General features: G+C 40.3%; 1 protein-coding gene across 1 annotated transcript in view; it reads right to left on the bottom strand.

The window, feature by feature from the left end:
* Nucleotides 1-14,223: 14,223 nt before the first annotated feature.
* LOC128652183 (uncharacterized) overlaps nucleotides 14,224-18,780 on the bottom strand; it is a 42,624-nt gene continuing 38,067 nt past the window's right edge. Inside the window, exon 5 of the mRNA XM_053705121.1 lies at nucleotides 14,224-15,072. Within this exon, the coding sequence (XP_053561096.1) occupies nucleotides 15,068-15,072 (5 nt within the window). The 3' untranslated portion in view covers nucleotides 14,224-15,067. The remainder of the gene's footprint in view (nucleotides 15,073-18,780) is intronic.

Genomic DNA, 18,780 nt, shown 5'->3' with positions numbered 1-18,780 from the left:
AGCTCCTGCACAGCACTAAGGTGTTTTATTACAGCTATAGATAGTAAAGTCATGTATCCCAGTATATAAACTGTACTCACCTTACAGACAGGAGCTGCACAGCACTAAGGTGTTTTATTACAGCTATAGATAGTAAAGTCATGTATCCCAGTATATAAACTGTACTCACCTTACAGACAGGAGCTGCACAGCACTAAGGTGTTTTATTACAGCTATAGATAGTAAAGTCATGTATCCCAGTATATAAACTGTACTCACCTTACAGACAGGAGCTGCACAGCACTAAGGTGTTTTATTACAGCTATAGATAGTAAAGTCATGTATCCCAGTATATAAACTGTACTCACCTTACAGACAGGAGCTGCACAGCACTAAGGTGTTTTATTACAGCTATAGATAGTAAAGTCATGTATCCCAGTATATAAACTGTACTCACCTTACAGACAGGAGCTGCACAGCACTAAGGTGTTTTATTACAGCTATAGATAGTAAGGTCATGTATCCCAGTATATAAACTGTACTCACCTTACAGACAGGAGCTGCACAGCACTAAGGTGTTTTATTACAGCTATAGATAGTAAAGTCATGTATCCCAGTATATAAACTGTACTCACCTTACAGACATGAGCTGCACAGCACTAATGTGTTTTATTACAGCTATAGATAGTAAAGTCATGTATCCCAGTATATAAACTGTACTCACCTTACAGACAGGAGCTGCACAGCACTAAGGTGTTTTATTACAGCTATAGATAGTAAAGTCATGTATCCCAGTATATAAACTGTACTCACCTTACAGACAGGAGCTGCACAGCACTAATGTTTTATTACAGCTATAGATAGTAAAGTCATGTATCCCAGTATATAAACTGTACTCACCTTACAGACAGGAGCTGCACAGCACTAAGGTGTTTTATTACAGCTATAGATAGTAAAGTCATGTATCCCAGTATATAAACTGTACTCACCTTACAGACAGGAGCTGCTGTGCAGCTCCTGTCTGTACTCACCTTACAGACAGGAGCTACACAGCACTAATGTTTTATTACAGCTATAGATAGTAAAGTCATGTATCCCAGTGTATAAACTGTACTCACCTTACAGACAGGAGCTGCACAGCACTAAGGTGTTTTATTACAGCTATAGATAGTAAAGTCATGTATCCCAGTATATAAAATGTACTCACCTTACAGACAGGAGCTGCACAGCACTAAGGTGTTTTATTACAGCTATAGATAGTAAAGTCATGTATCTCAGTATATAAACTGTACTCACCTTACAGACAGGAGCTACACAGCACTAATGTTTTATTACAGCTATAGATAGTAAAGTCATGTATCCCTGTAGATAAACGTGTACTCACCACACAAACAGGAGCTGCACAGCACTGCTGTTGTATCACCAGTAGCACCTGTATGTGTATTCTTGTGTGATGGCTCTGATATATTAAGTGAGCACAGATAGTAGATAAGCATGTACTCACCATACAAACAGGAGCTGCACAGCACTGCTGTTGTATCACCAGTAGCACCTGTATGTGTATTCTTGTGTGATGGCTCTGATATATTAAGTGAGCACAGATAGTAGATAAGCATGTACTCACCATACAAACAGGAGCTGCAGAGCACTGCTGTTGTGTCACCAGTAGCACCTGTATGTGTATCGTTGTGTGATGGCTCTGATATATTAAGTGAGTACAGATAGTACAATGAGTCACTTCCCTCTGTTCCCTTATTAAAGCTATAGATAGTAAAGTCATGTATCCCTGTAGATAAGCATGTACTCACACTACAGACAGGAGCCACAGAGCACTGCTGTTGTATCACCAGTAGCACCTGTATTTGTATCGTTGTGTGATGGTTCTCTGATATATTAAGTGAGCACAGATAGTACAAAGAGTCACTTCTCTCCCTCCCCTTATTAAAGCTATAGATAGTAAAGTCATGTATCCCTGTAGATAAACGTGTAATTATTATACAGACAGGTGCCGCAGAGCACTGCTGTTGTATCACCAGTAGCACCTGTATTTGTATCGTTGTGTGATGGTTCTCTGATATATTAAGTGAGCACAGATAGTACAAAGAGTCACTCCTCTCCCTCCCCTTATTAAAGCTATAGATAGTAAAGTCATGTATCCCTGTAGATAAACGTGTAATTATTATACAGACAGGTGCCGCAGAGCACTGCTGTTGTATCACCAGTAGCACCTGTATTTGTATCGTTGTGTGATGGTTCTGATATATTAAGTGAGCACAGATAGTACAATGAGTCACTTTTCTCCCTCCCCTTATTAAAGCTATAGATAGTAAAGTTATGTATCCCTGTAGATAAACGTGTACTCACCATACAAACAGGAGCCGCAGAGCACTGCTGTTGTATCACCAGTAACACCTGTATTTGTATTGTTGTGTGATGGCTCTGATATATTAAGTGAGCACAGATATTACAATGAGTCACTTCTCTCCCTCCCCTTATTAAAGCTATAGATAGTAAAGTCATGTATCCCTGTAGATAAACGTGTACTCACCATACAAACAGGAGCCGCAGAGCACTGCTGTTGTATAACCAGTAGCACCTATACTTGTATCGTTGTGTGATGGCTCTGATATATGAAGTGAGCACAGATAGTACAATGAGTCACTTCTCTCCCTCCCCTTATTAAAGCTATAGATAGTAAAGTCATGTATCCCTGTAGATAAACGTGTACTTATTATACAGACAGGAGCCACAGAGCACTGCTGTTGTATCACCAGTAGCACCTGTATTTGTATCGCTGTGTGATGGCTCTGATATATTAAGTGAGCACAGATAGTACAATGAGTCACTTCTCTCTGTTCCCTTATTAAAGCTATAGATAGTAAAGTCATGTATCCCTGTAGATAAATGTGTACTCACCACACAAACAGGAGCCGCAGAGCACTGCTTTTGTATCACCAGTAGCACCTGTATTTGTATTGTGTGATGGCTCTCTGATATATTAAGTGAGCACAGATAGTACAATGAGTCACTTCTCTCCCTCCCCTTATTAAAGCTATAGATAGTAAAGTCATATATCCCTGTAGATAAACGTGTACTCACCATACAAACAGGAGCTGCAGAGCACTGCTGTTGTATAACCAGTAGCACCTGTATTTGTATTGGTGTGTGATGGCTCTCTGATATATTAAGTAAAACACAGATAGTACAATGAGAGCCATCTCACAAAGATACAAACACAGGTGCTACTGGTGATACAACAGCAGTGCTCTGCAGCTCCTGTGTGTATGGTGAGTACAGTGCAGTACAGTTAGTGTAGTGTCATAATCTTCCCAATACTTTGGCTTGATTCTCCGTCCATATCTTGAGAATCTACTGGGTGGCTCAACTTGTGCTGTTTCTGTTGTGCTAGGAAGAATCACATTGGAGCTGTGATCAGAGAGTTGTGCGGTTGGTGTTGTACTCAGTAATTTTCCCTCCTGTATGTCCACATGTGAAGCATCAGTTGAGCTTAGAGTCTCATTTATATCACTATGTGACATCCTTGGTGGTACATGAAGCTCTGCATCTGGAATATTTGTAACTCCTGTATTCGTACCTCTGTTATGACGCAGATTTACTCTGTTGCGCCGGTAATCTTTGCCATTCTCGGTGCGGACAATGTATGAGCGTGGTGCACTTGTTACTTTGGTTACCACTGCAGGTTTCCACCTTCCTTCTAAATTTTGCATCCTTACCCTATCGCCAAGCTCACAAGGTTTTAGAAATTTAGATCCACGATCATAGTACTGTTTCTGCCTGTTTTTTAATGATTCCACTCGCTGTTTAACCATTTCAGGATTCTGTACTTTGGAGGCAAGTTGTGTAGGTGTTGAAGGCAAAACTGATTTCAAACTTCTACTCATTAGTAATTGTGACGGTGATGCAATTCCATCTGTTGGGGTGTTACGGTAGTTTAGAATACACATGAATGGATCTTGATTAATTTGGGCTGCTTTTTCCAAAATGTTCTTTGCAATTTGTACATATTTTTCAGCTAAGCCATTTGACTGTGGGTAATGTGGGCTGGACAATGTGTGTTTGAAACCCCATTCTTTTGCAAAGTTTGCGAATTCCATTGAGGAGGAGTACTGAGGACCATTATCTGATATTAACTCATCACATATGCCATGTCTTGCCAAGACAGATTTAATGACATTTATCACTGCACTAGACTAAGGCCTAGATTTAGAGTTTGGCGGTAGCCGTGAAAACCAGCGTTAGAGGCTCCTAACGCTGGTTTTAGGCTACCGCCGGTATTTGGAGTCAGTCAGGAAAGGGTCTAACGCTCACTTTTCAGCCGCGACTTTTCCATACCGCAGATCCCCTTACGTCAATTGCGTATCCTATCTTTTCAATGGAATCTTTCTAACTCCGGTATTTAGAGTCGTGGCTGAAGTGAGCGTTAGAAATCTAATGACAAAACTCCAGCCGCAGAAAAAAGTCAGGAGTTAAGAGCTTTCTGGGCTAACGCCGGTTTATAAAGCTCTTAACTACTGTGCTCTAAAGTACACTAACACCCATAAACTACCTATGTACCCCTAAACCGAGGTCCCCCCACATCGCCGCCACTCGATAAATTTTTTTTAACCCCTAATCTGCCGACCGCCACCTACGTTATACTTATGTACCCCTAATCTGCTGCCCCTAACACCGCCGACCCCTATATTATATTTATTAACCCCTAACCTGCCCCCCACAACGTCGCCACCAGCTACCTACACTTATTAACCCCTAATCTGCCGAGCGGATCTCACCGCTACTATAATAAAGTTATTAATTATAATTATCGCAAAGCGCCGCTACTTACGTTATCCTTATGTACCCCTAATCTGCTGCCCCTAACATCGCCGACCCCTATATTATATTTATTAACCCCTAACCTGCCCCCCTCAACGTCACCTCCACCTGCCTACACTTATTAACCCCTAATCTGCCGAGCGGATCTCACAGCTACTATAATAAAGTTATTAACCCCTAATCCGCCTCACTCCCGCCTCAATAACCCTATAATAAATAGTATTAACCCCTAATCTGCCCTCCCTAACATCGCCGACACCTAACTTCAAGTATTAACCCCTAATCTGCCGATCGGAGCTCACCGCTACTCTAATAAAATTTTTTAACCCCTAAAGCTAATTTTAACCCTAACCCTAACACCCCCCTAAGTTAAATATAATTTTATTCTAACGAAATAAATTAACTCTTATTAAATAAATGATTCCTATTTAAAGCTAAATACTTACCTGTAAAATAAACCCTAATATAGCTACAACATAAATCATAATTATATTATAGCTATTTTAGGATTTATATTTATTTTACAGGTAACTTTGTATTTATTTTAACCAGGTACAATAGCTATTAAATAGTTAATAACTATTTAATAGCTAAAATAGTTAAAATAATTACAAAATTACCTGTAAAATAAATCCTAACCTAAGTTACAATTAAACCTAACACTACACTATCAATAAATTAATTAAATACAATACCTACAATTACCTACAATTAAACCTAACACTACACTATCAATACATTAATTAAATACAATATGTAAAATAACTACAATGAAATAAACTAACTAAAGTACAAATAATAAAAAAAAACTAAGTTACAAAAAAAAAAAATATTTACAAACATTAGAAAACTATTACAACAATTTTAAACTAATTACACCTACTCTAAGCCCCCTAATAAAATAACAAAGCCCCCCAAAATAAAAAATGCCCTACCCAATTCTAAATTAAAAAAGTTCAAAGCTCTTTTACCTTACCAGCCCTGAACAGGGCCCTTTGCGGGGCATGCCCCAAGAAATTCAGCTCTTTTGCCTGTAAAAAAACACATACAATACCCCCCCCAACATTACAAACCACCACACACATACCCCTAATCTAACCCAAACCCCCCTTAAATAAACCTAACACTAAGCCCCTGAAGATCTTCCTACCTTATCTTCACCATACCAGGTTCACCGATCGGTCCTCGGAAGTGTTGATCCAAGCCCAAGCGGGGGGCTGAAGAGTGACGTCCATCCTCGGGCTGAAGTCTGGATCCAAGCGGCGACTGAAGAAATCCATCATCGGGCTGAAGTCGGAAGTCCATCATCGGGATGAAGTCTTCTATCAAGCCGCATCTTCAATCTTCTTTCTTCTGGAGTGGAGCGGAACCATCTTCTTTCAAGCCGACGCGGAACATCCTCTTCAACCGACGACTAGACGACGAATGACGGTTCCTTTAAATGACGTCATCCAAGATGGCGTCCCTCAAATTCCGATTGGCTGATAGGATTCTATCAGCCAATCGGAATTAAGGTAGGAATATTCTGATTGGCTGATGGAATCAGCCAATCAGAATCAAGTTCAATCCGATTGGCTGATCCAATCAGCCAATCAGATTGAGCTCGCATTCTATTGGCTGTTCCGATCAGCCAATAGAATGCGAGCTCAATCTGATTGGCTGATTGGATCAGCCAATCGGATTAAACTTGATTCTGATTGGCTGATTCCATCAGCCAATCAGAATATTCCTACCTTAATTCCGATTGGCTGATAGAATCCTATCAGCCAATCGGAATTCGAGGGACGCCATCTTGGATGACGTCATTTAAAGGAACCGTCATTCGTCGTCTAGTCGTCGGTTGAAGAGGATGTTCCGCGTCGGCTTGGAAGAAGATGGTTCCGCTCCACTCCAGAAGAAAGAAGATTGAAGATGCGGCTTGATAGAAGACTTCATCCCGATGATGGACTTCCGACTTCAGCCCGATGATGGATTTCTTCAGTCGCCGCTTGGATCCAGACTTCAGCCCGAGGTTGGACGTCACTCTTCAGCCCCCCGCTTGGGCTTGGATCAACACTTCCGAGGCTTGGATCAAGACTTCCGAGGACGGATCGGTGAACCTGGCAGGGTGAAGATAAGGTAGGAAGATCTTCAGGGGCTTAGTGTTAGGTTTATTTAAGGGGGGTTTGGGTTAGATTAGGGGTATGTGGGTGGTGGGTTGTAATGTTGGGGGGGGGGTATTGTATGTTTTTTTTTACAGGCAAAAGAGCTGAATTCTTTGGGGCATGCCCCGCAAAGGGCCCTGTTCAGGGCTGGTAAGGTAAAAGAGCTTTGAACTTTTTTAATTTAGAATAGGGTAGGGCATTTTTTTATTTTGGGGGGCTTTGTTATTTTATTAGGGGGATTAGAGTAGGTGTAATTAGTTTAAAATTTTTTTAATATTTTTCTAATGTTTGTAATTATTTTTTTATTTTTTGTAACTTAGTTCTTTTTTATTTTTTGTACTTTAGTTAGTTTATTTCATTGTATTTATTTGTAGATATTGTATTTAAATAAGTTATTGATAGTGTAGTGTTAGGTTTAATTGTAGATAATTGTTGGTATTTTATTTAATTAATTTATTGATAGTGTAGTGTTAGGTTTAATTGTAACTTAGGTTAGGATTTATTTTACAGGTAAATTTGTAATTATTTTAACTATTTTAGCTATTAAATAGTTCTTAACTATTTAATAGCTATTGTACCTGGTTAAAATAAATACAAAGTTACCTGTAAAATAAATATAAATCCTAAAATAGCTATAATATAATTATAATTTATATTGTAGCTATATTAGGATTTATTTTACAGGTAAGTATTTAGCTTTAAATAGGAATAATTTATTTAATAAGAGTTAATTAATTTCGTTAGATTTAAATTATATTTAACTTAGGGGGGTGTTAGTGTTAGGGTTAGACTTAGCTTTAGGGGTTAATACATTTATTAGAATAGCGGTGAGCTCCAGTCGGCAGATTAGGGGTTAATGTTTGAAGTTAGGTGTCGGCGATGTTAGGGAGGGCAGATTAGGGGTTAATACTATTTATTATAGGGATGTTGAGGCGGGAGTGAGGCGGATTAGGGGTTAATAACTTTATTATAATAGCGGTGCGGTCCGCTCGGCAGATAGGGGTTAATAAGTGTAGGCAGGTGGAGGCGACGTTGTGGGGGGCAGATTAGGGGTTAATAAATATAATATAGGGGTCGGCGGTGTTAAGGGCAGCAGATTAGGGGTACATAGGGATAATGTAAGTAGCGGCGGTTTACGGAGCGGCAGATTAGGGGTTAAAAAAATATGCAGGGGTCAGCGATAGCGGGGGCGGCAGATTAGGGGTTAATAAGTGTAAGGTTAGGGGTGTTTAGACTCGGGGTATATGTTAGAGTGTTAGGTGCAGACGTAGGAAGTGTTTCCCCATAGCAAACAATGGGGCTGCGTTAGGAGCTGAACGCAGCTTTTTTGCAGGTGTTAGGTTTTTTTTCAGCTCAAACGCCCCCATTGTTTTCTATGGGTGAATCGTGCACGAGCACGTTTTTGAAGCTGGCCGCGTCCGTAAGCAACTCTGGTATCGAGAGTTGAAGTTGCGTTAAATATGTTCTACGCTCCTTTTTTGGAGCCTAACGCAGCCATTCTGTGAACTCTCAATACCAGAGTTATTTAAAAGGTGCGGCCAGAAAAAAGCCAGCGTTAGCTACGCGGGTCGTTACCAACAAAACTCTAAATCTAGCCATTAGTGTCTCTTAGTTGAACTATTTCAAAGTAACGACTGTAGTAGTCTACCACTATAAGATAGTTGTTATGGTTCCATGTTCCTTGTTACCATTGGCTCCTTTTGGTTTGCTCTTTGATTTTCTTGACATGTTGCACAACTATTGACCATGTCTTCAATCTGTGAATTCATTCCAGGCCAATATAAGAGATCCCTAGCACGTCTTTTACACAAGGCTATTCCAAAATGCCCTATATGCAGTTTTCTTATTATTTCTTTTCTGAGCTCCGGGGGAACCACAATTCTCTCCCCTTTAAAAACAATCCCATCAATTATTGACAGTTCTTTTCTTACATTCCAGTAAGGTTTTAAGTCAACATTCACTTTGGCTTTTGAGTTTGGCCATCCGTGCCTTATTATTGTAATCAAATTGGCCATAGTTGCATCCCTTTCTGTTGCTAGCTGTATTTCTTTAAGTTTCTCATCAGTAGCAGGTAATTGTGAAAGTACAGAGTGCACATGCTCTTCCAAGTCCTTTTCCTCTCTTTCGTCTTGTCCAGGCTTAAATGTCCTTGAAAGAATATCAGCTACTGGAATTCTATTGCCAGGTACATATACTACATTCATATCATATTTTTGTATTCTTAGGATCATTCTTTGCAGCCTTGGTGGAGCGGACACAAGTGGTTTTTCCATGATGCTCATAAGTGGTTTATGATCAGTCTCAACTGTGACTTTCTGCCCATAGATGTATTGATGAAACTTTTCACAACCAATTACAATGACGAGCATTTATTTTTCTATTTAGGCATAGTTGCGTTGCGTAGGAGTCATTGATTTGGAAGCATATGCAACAGGCCTGCCTTCCTGCATTAGGACTGCTCCTAAACCGAACTGAGAGGCATCAACCTGTATTGTTACCTCCTTCTTGGGGTCAAAATATTGTAATCCAGTTTCCGATGAATGCACAATAAGACCTTTGACATCTTCAAAAACATTATTTATTGAGTCATTCCAGCTCCATAGTGCATCCTTTTGGAGTAGTTCTCTTAGTGGAGTTGTAGCTTCTGCTAGTCCAGGATCAAACCTTGACAGATAATTAAACATACCCAGAATGGTTTCTAATTCCTTCTTAGAGGTAGGAGGATCCAGATGTTGTATTGCTGCTATTTTCTCTGGGTCTGCTTTTAGCCCATCTTGTGACAGAATATGACCAAAATATTTAACTTGGGTAACACCGATTTGCATTTTACCTGGGTTTAACTTCATGTTTCTCTCTCGACACCGTTCCAATAGTGCACACAGATTTTGATCATGTTCTTTCCGTGTAGATCCATATACCAGAAGATCATCTATGATTACATCTACACCATGAAGGCCTTCAATGGTTTCATGTGCTTTTTTCTGAAATATTTCTTTTGCTGAGACAATACCAAAGGGAACTCTAGTAAAGCGCCATCTTCCAAATGGTGAATTAAAAGTGGTGAGCCTGCTGCTCTGTTCATCTAATTTGAGCTGCCAATATCCTGACTGAGCATCTAATACGCTGAAGAATTTTGCATGTGCTAACTTGTGTGTGATGTCATCTAGAGTTGGTAAACTGTAGTGTTCTCGCATGATTTCTCTGTTTAAATCTCTTGGATCAATGCATATTCTTTAAGCACCTGAGTTTTTCTTTTCTACTGCAACCATTGAACTCACCCACTCAGTGGGCTCATCTACTTTTTCCAGCACTCCTAAATTTACCATGCGATCCAGTTCCTTTTTGAGTTTGTCTTTTATGGCAATTGGAATCCTTCTTGGTGAATGAATTACTGGATGTGCATCTGGTTTTAGTTTAATGCGGCATTCACCAGGCAAACAACATAGCCCTTGAAACACATCTGAAAATAGTTCCTCAACTTGTTGCTTAGATAAACCTTTGTTATACTGATCAACAGTCATGACTATTTTTATAAGATTTAGCTGTTTGCAGGCACTTAACCCTAAAACAGGCTTTGCTGGGGTGTCTATAACATAAAATTCCAAATTAAGTTTTTTGTTTTGTAACATGCATTGATATAAGCACTTTCCCAGTACATATAGCCGGTGTCCTCCATAACCAACAAGTTTTGACAGACCAGACTTTTCAAGCTCACATATGTTTGCCAGCTTGTCATAATATGTGCTAGCAGGAATGCAATTTACTTGTGCACCTGTATCAATCTTGAATTTAATTGGTATGTTTTGTGTGCTCACAAGAATCTCAACATATACTTCATCTTGTTCTACATTTGTTTTATCCACCATAGCTAGAAATATTGTACTTTGATCAATGTCACTATCAGTTTCATTTTCATCTTGCTCCACTTGATTCACTGACTTCCTATACTTTATAGTGTTGTTTCTGCACACCCTGGCAAAATGGTTGTTTTTCTGACATTTGTAGCATATTTTTCCCTGTGCTGGACACTGTGTATTCTTAGTGTGTTTTGTACCACATTTAGTACAGATTCTGTAAAGAGTTTGCTCTGCACAATCCTGCAGGTTATTTGCTTTTCTGCTATGAATCAGATTACTTTCACTTTTCCTTTGCACCATGTATAAGACTTCTGTGTCACTATGAATTAACTGCATGTGAGTTCTAGATGTTTCATATGCTTTAGCTATTTTTACAGCAGAGTTTATGGTTAGATCCTCTTCTAGCAGTAATTTTTCCTGTACTTCTCTAGAATTTGATCCCATCACAATTCTATCTTTTATCATATCATCACAGTCCTGAAAGGCACAGGGGGGTAGTTATCAAGCCGTCAACCTCAAATACGCTGGAATTCCGCAGCGTATTTGTGGCGAGGCTGATTCGCCTTAGTTATCAAAGGCTCGAGACCGGCAAAAGTAGAATTTTGTGGCGTAAGCATCGATCCGCCGGACTCCGTCCGACACAGATCGATTCTTACGTCACTCCAGATGTTCCGCACACAAGTGCGGCACATTCTCACTACTTTTGCTAGTTATCAAAAAACTAGCAGGTACGCTCGGCACTTTTACGGCCCAGCGTACCTGGTTTTCAATCCGCCACCCCTGGAGGCGGCGGATCCCATAGGAATCAATGGGAGTCTGACCATAGCGAAAGTACAAGTTCGCTGCTGACAGACATCCCATTGATTCCTATGGGAGATGTCTACACCTAACACCCTAACATGTACCCCGAGTCAAAACACCGCTAATCTGACCCCCCCTACACCGCCGCAACTAAATAAAGTTATTACCCCCTAAACCGCCGCTCCCGGAGCCCACCGCAAGCTACTCTATACATATTAACCCCTAAACCGCCGCTCCCGGAGCCCACCACAACTATAATAAATGTATTAACCCCTAAACCGCTGCTCCCTGAACCCGCCGCAACTATAATATATGTATTAACCCCTAAACCGCCGCTCCCTGACCCTGCCGTAACCTATATTAAATTTATTAACCCCTAATCTGCCCCCCTACACCGTCGCCACCTATAATAAATTTATTAACCCCTATCCTGCCCCCCACTACGCCGCCGCCACTGTAATAAAATTATTAACCCCTAAACCTAAGTCTAACCCTAACCCTAACGCCCCCCTAACTTAAATATTAATTAAATAAATCTAAATAAATTAACTCTTATTAACTAAATGAATCCTATTTAAAACTAAATACTTACCTTTAAAATAAACCCTAATATAGCTACAATATAAATAATAATTATATTCTAGCTATCTTAGGATTTATATTTATTTTACAGGTAACTTTCAATTTATTTTAACCATGTACAATAACTATTAAATAGTTATTAACAAATCTAAATAAATTAACTCTTATTAACTAAATGAATCCTATTTAAAACTAAATACTTACCTTTAAAATAAATTTTGTATTTCTTTTAGCTAGGTAGTTATTAAATAGTTAATAACTATTTAATAACTATTCTAACTAGCTAAAATAAATACAAAGTTACCTGTAAAATAAATATAAATCCTAAGATAGCTAGAATATAATTATTATTTATATTGTAGCTATATTAGGGTTTATTTTAAAGGTAAGTATTTAGTTTTAAATAGGATTCATTTAGTTAATAAGAGTTAATTTATTTAGATTTATTTAATTAATATTTAAGTTAGGGGGGCGTTAGGGTTAGGGTTAGACTTAGGTTTAGGGGTTAATAATTTTATTACAGTGGCGGCGGCGTAGTGGGGGGCAGGATAGGGGTTAATAAATTTATTATAGGTGGCGACGGTGTAGGGGGGGCAGATTAGGGGTTAATAAATTTATTATAGGTGGCGACGGTGTAGGGGGGGCAGGATAGGGGTTAATAGGTTTAATATAGGTTGCGGCGGGTTCATGGAGCGGCGGTTTAGGGGTTAAACTATTTATTTAGTTGAGGAGAGGTGCGGGATCAGCAGGATAGGGGTTAATAATTTTATAATAGAGGGCGACGGTGTAGGGGGGGCAGGATAGGGGTTACTAGGTATACTGTAGGTGGCAGCGGTGTCCGGGAGCGGCGGTTTAGGGGTTAATACATTTATAAGAGTTGCGGCAGGGTCTAGGAGTGGCGGTTTAGGGGTTAATACATTTATAAGAGTTGCGGCGGGGTCTAGGAGCGGCGGTTTAGGGGTTAGTAACTTTATTTAGTTGCGGGGGGCTCCGGGGGCGCCGGTATAGGGGGTAGAACAGTGCAGTTTAGTGTGAGTGCTTAGTGACAGGCTAGCAATAAAGCTGGGAAAAAGCCGAAGGGCAGCGAGATCGGATGAGTGATAACTGTCACAGTCCGCTGCTCATCGCCCCGCGGCTTTTTGACAGCTTTATTTGATAACTTAGGCGTATTTTTTCAGGTCCGCGGCGGCGAAGGTAGGCGAGCTTAGGCGGGCGTATTGGGCCGGCGAAGTCAGAAAAGTAGACGGCTTGATAACTACCCCCCACAGTCTTTAGCTATGAGATGTAGCTGCAAATGAGAAACTGTGCAGCCTTCTGCTCCTGTGTCCACTTGTCAGCATCAGGGCCAGCAAATAATAATTCCATGAGCTCTCTCCATCTTGTCCAGTGCTCAGATACATTGCCTTTATCAAAGTCCATAGGAGGCACTTGCTGTCTGCTTGCAGCCATGACAATCAAACTCAGACATCCCAAGTCTCCCTGATTGTAATAGCGGCTCCCTGATGCCAGCAAATGGAATGCAATCTCCCTGAAACTCCAAGTACTATGATCCAATGTGGCCCAAATCCGGAAAAGTGTTTCTTTAAGAAATCCCTTTAGTTGCTGGGACGTTATAGAACCTTCAAAGCATGCACCAGTAACCAATGATTTTATTAAACTAAAACAGAAATATTACCTTATTTACTGCACGTAATTAAAGTTTGTATTCTAAAATATCTGAGCACTCAACAAGCGTACGTACGATCACTGGAAAATAGGATTGTTGTATGTGGTTGTGCAATAAAGCTACTTTTTTATGTGACTTTAGTGGGAAGCTACTTTAATGAAAAGTCTATTTTATTTATGGTTTCAAGGTGTCCAATATATAACTGGGGGGGGGGTCGCGGCACAGTAGCGGGAGAAGCCACCTCCCTGAAATTAGTTTTTGCAGGTTGGGATGTCTGCAAACTGAAATAAATCTGTTTACTTCTTACACCATGTAAAGATCTCCTGTTATAGAATGCACAGAACTCATTAAGGCACCATTGTTCAACTTCAGGAACTTTTTATTAACTGAAGATAACACACCCATTTCACTGTTATACCTCATGCTTGTCCCTAGTGTTAGAATATATGAACTGCAGCAAATATTAACAGCAACAACTGGAACAAACCATTATGATATATACATTACAGTGGGTGTACCATGGTTGTCGTTGAGTGCATGATGCATTGCAAACATAGAAGGGTGGGTGTACCATGGTTGTCGTTGAGTGCATGATGCATTGCAAACATAGGAGGGTGCAGCTTTGTCAAATGTTAATTTAAGTGCTTAATTATAGTGTAAGGCCACAAGGTCTGGACAAAAGATGGATGAATTGTTGGAGAGGGCTATAAAAGAATAATGAAGGCACTGGATGTACCACAGAGCACTGTCAAAACCATCATCAATATGTGGAGAAAATGTGGAACCACAGAGACATTGCACAGATCAGGACAACCGTCCATAGTTGATGAGAAAAGGAGGATAACATTTATAAGGGAGGCTACTAAGAGGCCAACAGCAACACTGAATGAACTACAGGAATTTCTGGCAAGTATAAGTCACTCCTTGTATGTGACTACCATCTCTCATATTCTGCACATCTGGCGTGAGCGTTAAATACTACTCCACTTGTAATCTGGCTCTAAATGCTTTAGAAATGTATTTATCAGCAGTTGAGTGTTGCATTGCAAACAGTTTGTGCTCACAATAAATGCTTCATATATTAAAAAAACTGTTTAGAAATAAATTCTTTATAAAATAGGATCACAAGCTTTTCGATCTGTATTTGATTTTCCTGCAGAATCCCAAGGAATACCTTGTCCCCACAATGATCCATAACGGCTTCACCCTTGAAAGAAAGAGAGAGAGAATATTAGACAAGATCGACCTGTAAACAAGATAGACCTGTAAGCAGTGCCAGGACAGAGTGACAGCCAGTCTGCTGCAGACAGTATAATACACAGGTCACATGATCAGTGACAGCCAGTCTGCTGCAGACAGTATAATACACAGGTCACATGATCAGTGACAACAAGTCTGCTGCAGACAGTATAATACACAGGTCACATGATCAGTGACAACCAGTCTGCAGCAGACAGTATAATGCACAGGTCACATGATCAGTGACAACCAGTCTGCTGCACACAGTATAATGCACAGGTCACATGATCAGTGACAACAAGTCTGCTGCAGACAGTATAATACACAGGTCACATGATCAGTGACAACCAGTCTGCTGCAGACAGTATAATGCACAGGTCACATGATCAGTGACAACAAGTCTGCTGCAGACAGTATAATGCACAGGTCACATGATCATGCAGAGCCTATAAACATAAGTACAGCAGACACTGATATAAACTACACAATCAATAAGACAATGACCTGTTGTCACAAGGATACAGAGTAAGGGTAGGTTATGTTTATACTTATATACTGCCTTATATAGAAATGCATGATAAGGTAATACATGTATAATAATGGTGTTAGTCTATCTGGCTAGTCTCATATTTAACCCCTTAAGGACCAAGCATTTCAGACTAAAACTTCCCAAAAGACCAGAGCATTTTTAGCATTTTTGCCATCACTACATTTAAACAGAAATAGAGCATTTTTTTATATTCACCTATCAAAACTATATATATTTTTTTAGTAGACAACCTAAAGTATTGATTTAGGCTCATTTTTGTATTTTTAATGCCACCCTTTCACTGGCAAATGTGGTCAAATAAAAAAAAATGTTAACTTTTTCACAAGCTTTAGGTTTCTCACTAAAATTATTTATAAACAACTTGTGCAATCATGGCACAAATGGTTGTAAATGCTTCTCTGGGATCCCCTTTGTTAAGGAATAGCAGACATATATGGCTTTGCCATTGTTTTTGGTAATTAGAAGGCCGCTAATTGCAGCTTCACACCACAATTTTATTATTCCCATCAGTGAAGGGGTTAATCAGGTAGCTTGTAAGGTTAATTTTAGCTTTAGTGTAGAGATTACCCTCCCACCTGACACTTGCCACCCCCTGATCCCTACCTGATCTCTATCAAACAGCTCTCTTCCCTCCCCCACCCCACAATGGCAAAGTCTGCCAGTTTAAAAATATAAGGCTTTTTAAAAAAAAAAATATATATATATATATTTTTCTATTTTCTGCAGTGTAGGATCCCCCTTACCCGCAAACCTCACTGACCATGCCCAAACAGCTCTCTAACAACCTCACTCCTCTAACTGATTTTTACCATCTTAGGTACTGGCAGCTGTCTGCCAGTACCCAGTTTGCTATCATTTTTATTTTTTTTATAAAAAAAAAAAAAAATCAATTTTGTTTTTCTAGTGTAGCTGCCCCCTCCCTCATTTACCCCCTCTAAGATCATATCCTTACCCTCTAATCCCCCCTCCACCATAGGATCCCCCTCTACCTACTTCTCAGTCCCTACTTCCCCTCCCTGCCGCTGTGTTTTTTTTCTGTAGAGTAGCAGTCTCACCTACTCCCGCCCCCCTCCAGCAATGGGCCGCCCACCCGCCTCCCTCCTAACCCTCCCACACCACCAATGATTGGCAGCACCGCTGTATGATGCAGAGTGGGCCACAGAGTTGCCCTCTCTGCATCGGTAACTCTACCCGTCTATTTCTGCACTACCCACTCATGGGGCATGCAGAAATAGTGCAATCTCGCTACTTTTAGCAACAGAGAGAGGTGCTGGTCATTAAGGGGTTAATGTACAAATGTTCTGTCCTGTGAAGCTTGCAATCTATTTAGCAGTCAGACTAGTCTGCAGATATGTAAGGGTATTTTCTGTGTATGTAAAGTAGTTGCTACTAGTTAAAAAAAAAAACAGAATGAGTTGGGATATAACGCACTCTATTCTGTATTACCCTATAACAAATATATTGGTCCTGCCCTGTAGTTATTGTACCCATGTGTTAAGCTCTGCCCTGTAGTTATTGTACCTATATATTTAGCTCTGTCCTGTACTTACTGTACCCAGATGTTAAGCTCTGTCCTGTAGTTATTGTACCCAGATGTTCAGCTCTGCCCTGTAGTTATTGTACCCATATGTTCAGCTCTGTCCTGTAGTTACTGTACCCAGATGTTCAGCTCTGTCCAGTAGTTACTGTACCCAGATGTTCATCTCTGTCCAGTAGTTACTGTACCCAGATGTTCAGTTCAGTCCTGTAGTTAATGTACCCAGATGTTCAGCTCTATCCTGTAGTTACTGTACCCAGATGTTCAGCTCTGCCCTGTAGTTACTGTACCCAGATGTTTAGCTCTGCCCTGTAGTTACCGTAACCAGATGTTCATCTCTTTCCTGTAGTTACTGTACCCAGATGTTCAGCTATGCCTTGTAGTTACTGTACCCAGATGTTTAGCTCTGTCCTGTAGTTACTGTACCCAGATGTTCAGCTCTGCCTTGTAGTTACTAGTACTCAGTTGTTCAGCTTTGCCCTGTAGTTACTGTACCCAGATGTTCAGCTCTGCCTTGTAGTTACTAGTACTCAGATGTTCAGCTTTGCCCTGTAGTTACTGTACCCAGACGTTCAGCTCTGTCCTGTAGTTACTGTACCCAGATGTTCAGCTCTGTCCTGTAGTTACTGTACCCAGATGTTCAGCTATGTCCTTTAGTTACTGTACCCAGATGTTCAGCTATGCCTGGTAGTTACTGTACCCAGATGTTTAGCTCTGCCCTGTAGTTACTGTACCCAGATGTTCAGCTCTTTCCTGTAGTTACTGTACCCAGACGTTTAGCTCTGCCCTATAGTTACCGTAACCAGATGTTCAGCTCTTTCCTGTAGTTACTGTACCCAGATGTTCAGCTATGCCTTGTAGTTACTGTACCCAGATGTTTAGCTCTGTCCTGTATTTACTGTACCCAGATGTTCAGCTCTTGCCTGTAATTACTCAACTCAGATGTTCAGCTCTGTTCTGTAGTTATTGTACCCAGATGTTCAACTCTGCCCTGAAGTTACCCATCTATTTCTGCACTACCCACTCATGGGGCATGCAGAAATAGTGCAATCTCGCTACTTTTAGCAAGCAGCGGAGAGAGGCGCTGGTCGTTAAAGGGTTAATGTACAAATGTTCTGTCCTGTGAAGCTTGCAATCTATTTAGCAGTCAGACTAGTCTGCAGATATGTAAGGGTCTTTTCTGTGTATGTAAAGTAGTTGCTACTAGTTAAGAAGAAAAAAAAACAGAATGAGTTGGGATATAACGCACTCTATTCTGTATTAACCTATAACAAATATATTGGTTCTGCCCTGTAGTTATTGTACCTATATGTTTAGCTCTGTCCAGTAGTTACTGTACCCAGATGTTCAGCTCTCTCCTGTAGTTATTGTACCCAGATGTTCATCTCTGTCCAGTAGTTACTGTACCCAGATGTTCAGTTCGGTCCTGTAGTTAATGTACCCAGATGTTCAGCTCTGTCCTGTAGTTACCGTAACCAGATGTTCAGCTCTTTCCTGTAGTTACTGTACCCAGATGTTCAGCTCTGCCTTGTAGTTACTGTACCCAGATGTTTAGCTCTGTCCTGTAGTTACTGTACCCAGATGTTCAA

This window comes from Bombina bombina, chromosome 3 (assembly GCF_027579735.1).
Source record: "Bombina bombina isolate aBomBom1 chromosome 3, aBomBom1.pri, whole genome shotgun sequence".
Classification (NCBI taxonomy): Eukaryota; Metazoa; Chordata; class Amphibia; order Anura; family Bombinatoridae; genus Bombina; species Bombina bombina.
The sequence above is the reverse complement of the archived record's forward strand: the minus strand, read 5'-3'. Positions and strand labels throughout refer to the sequence as shown.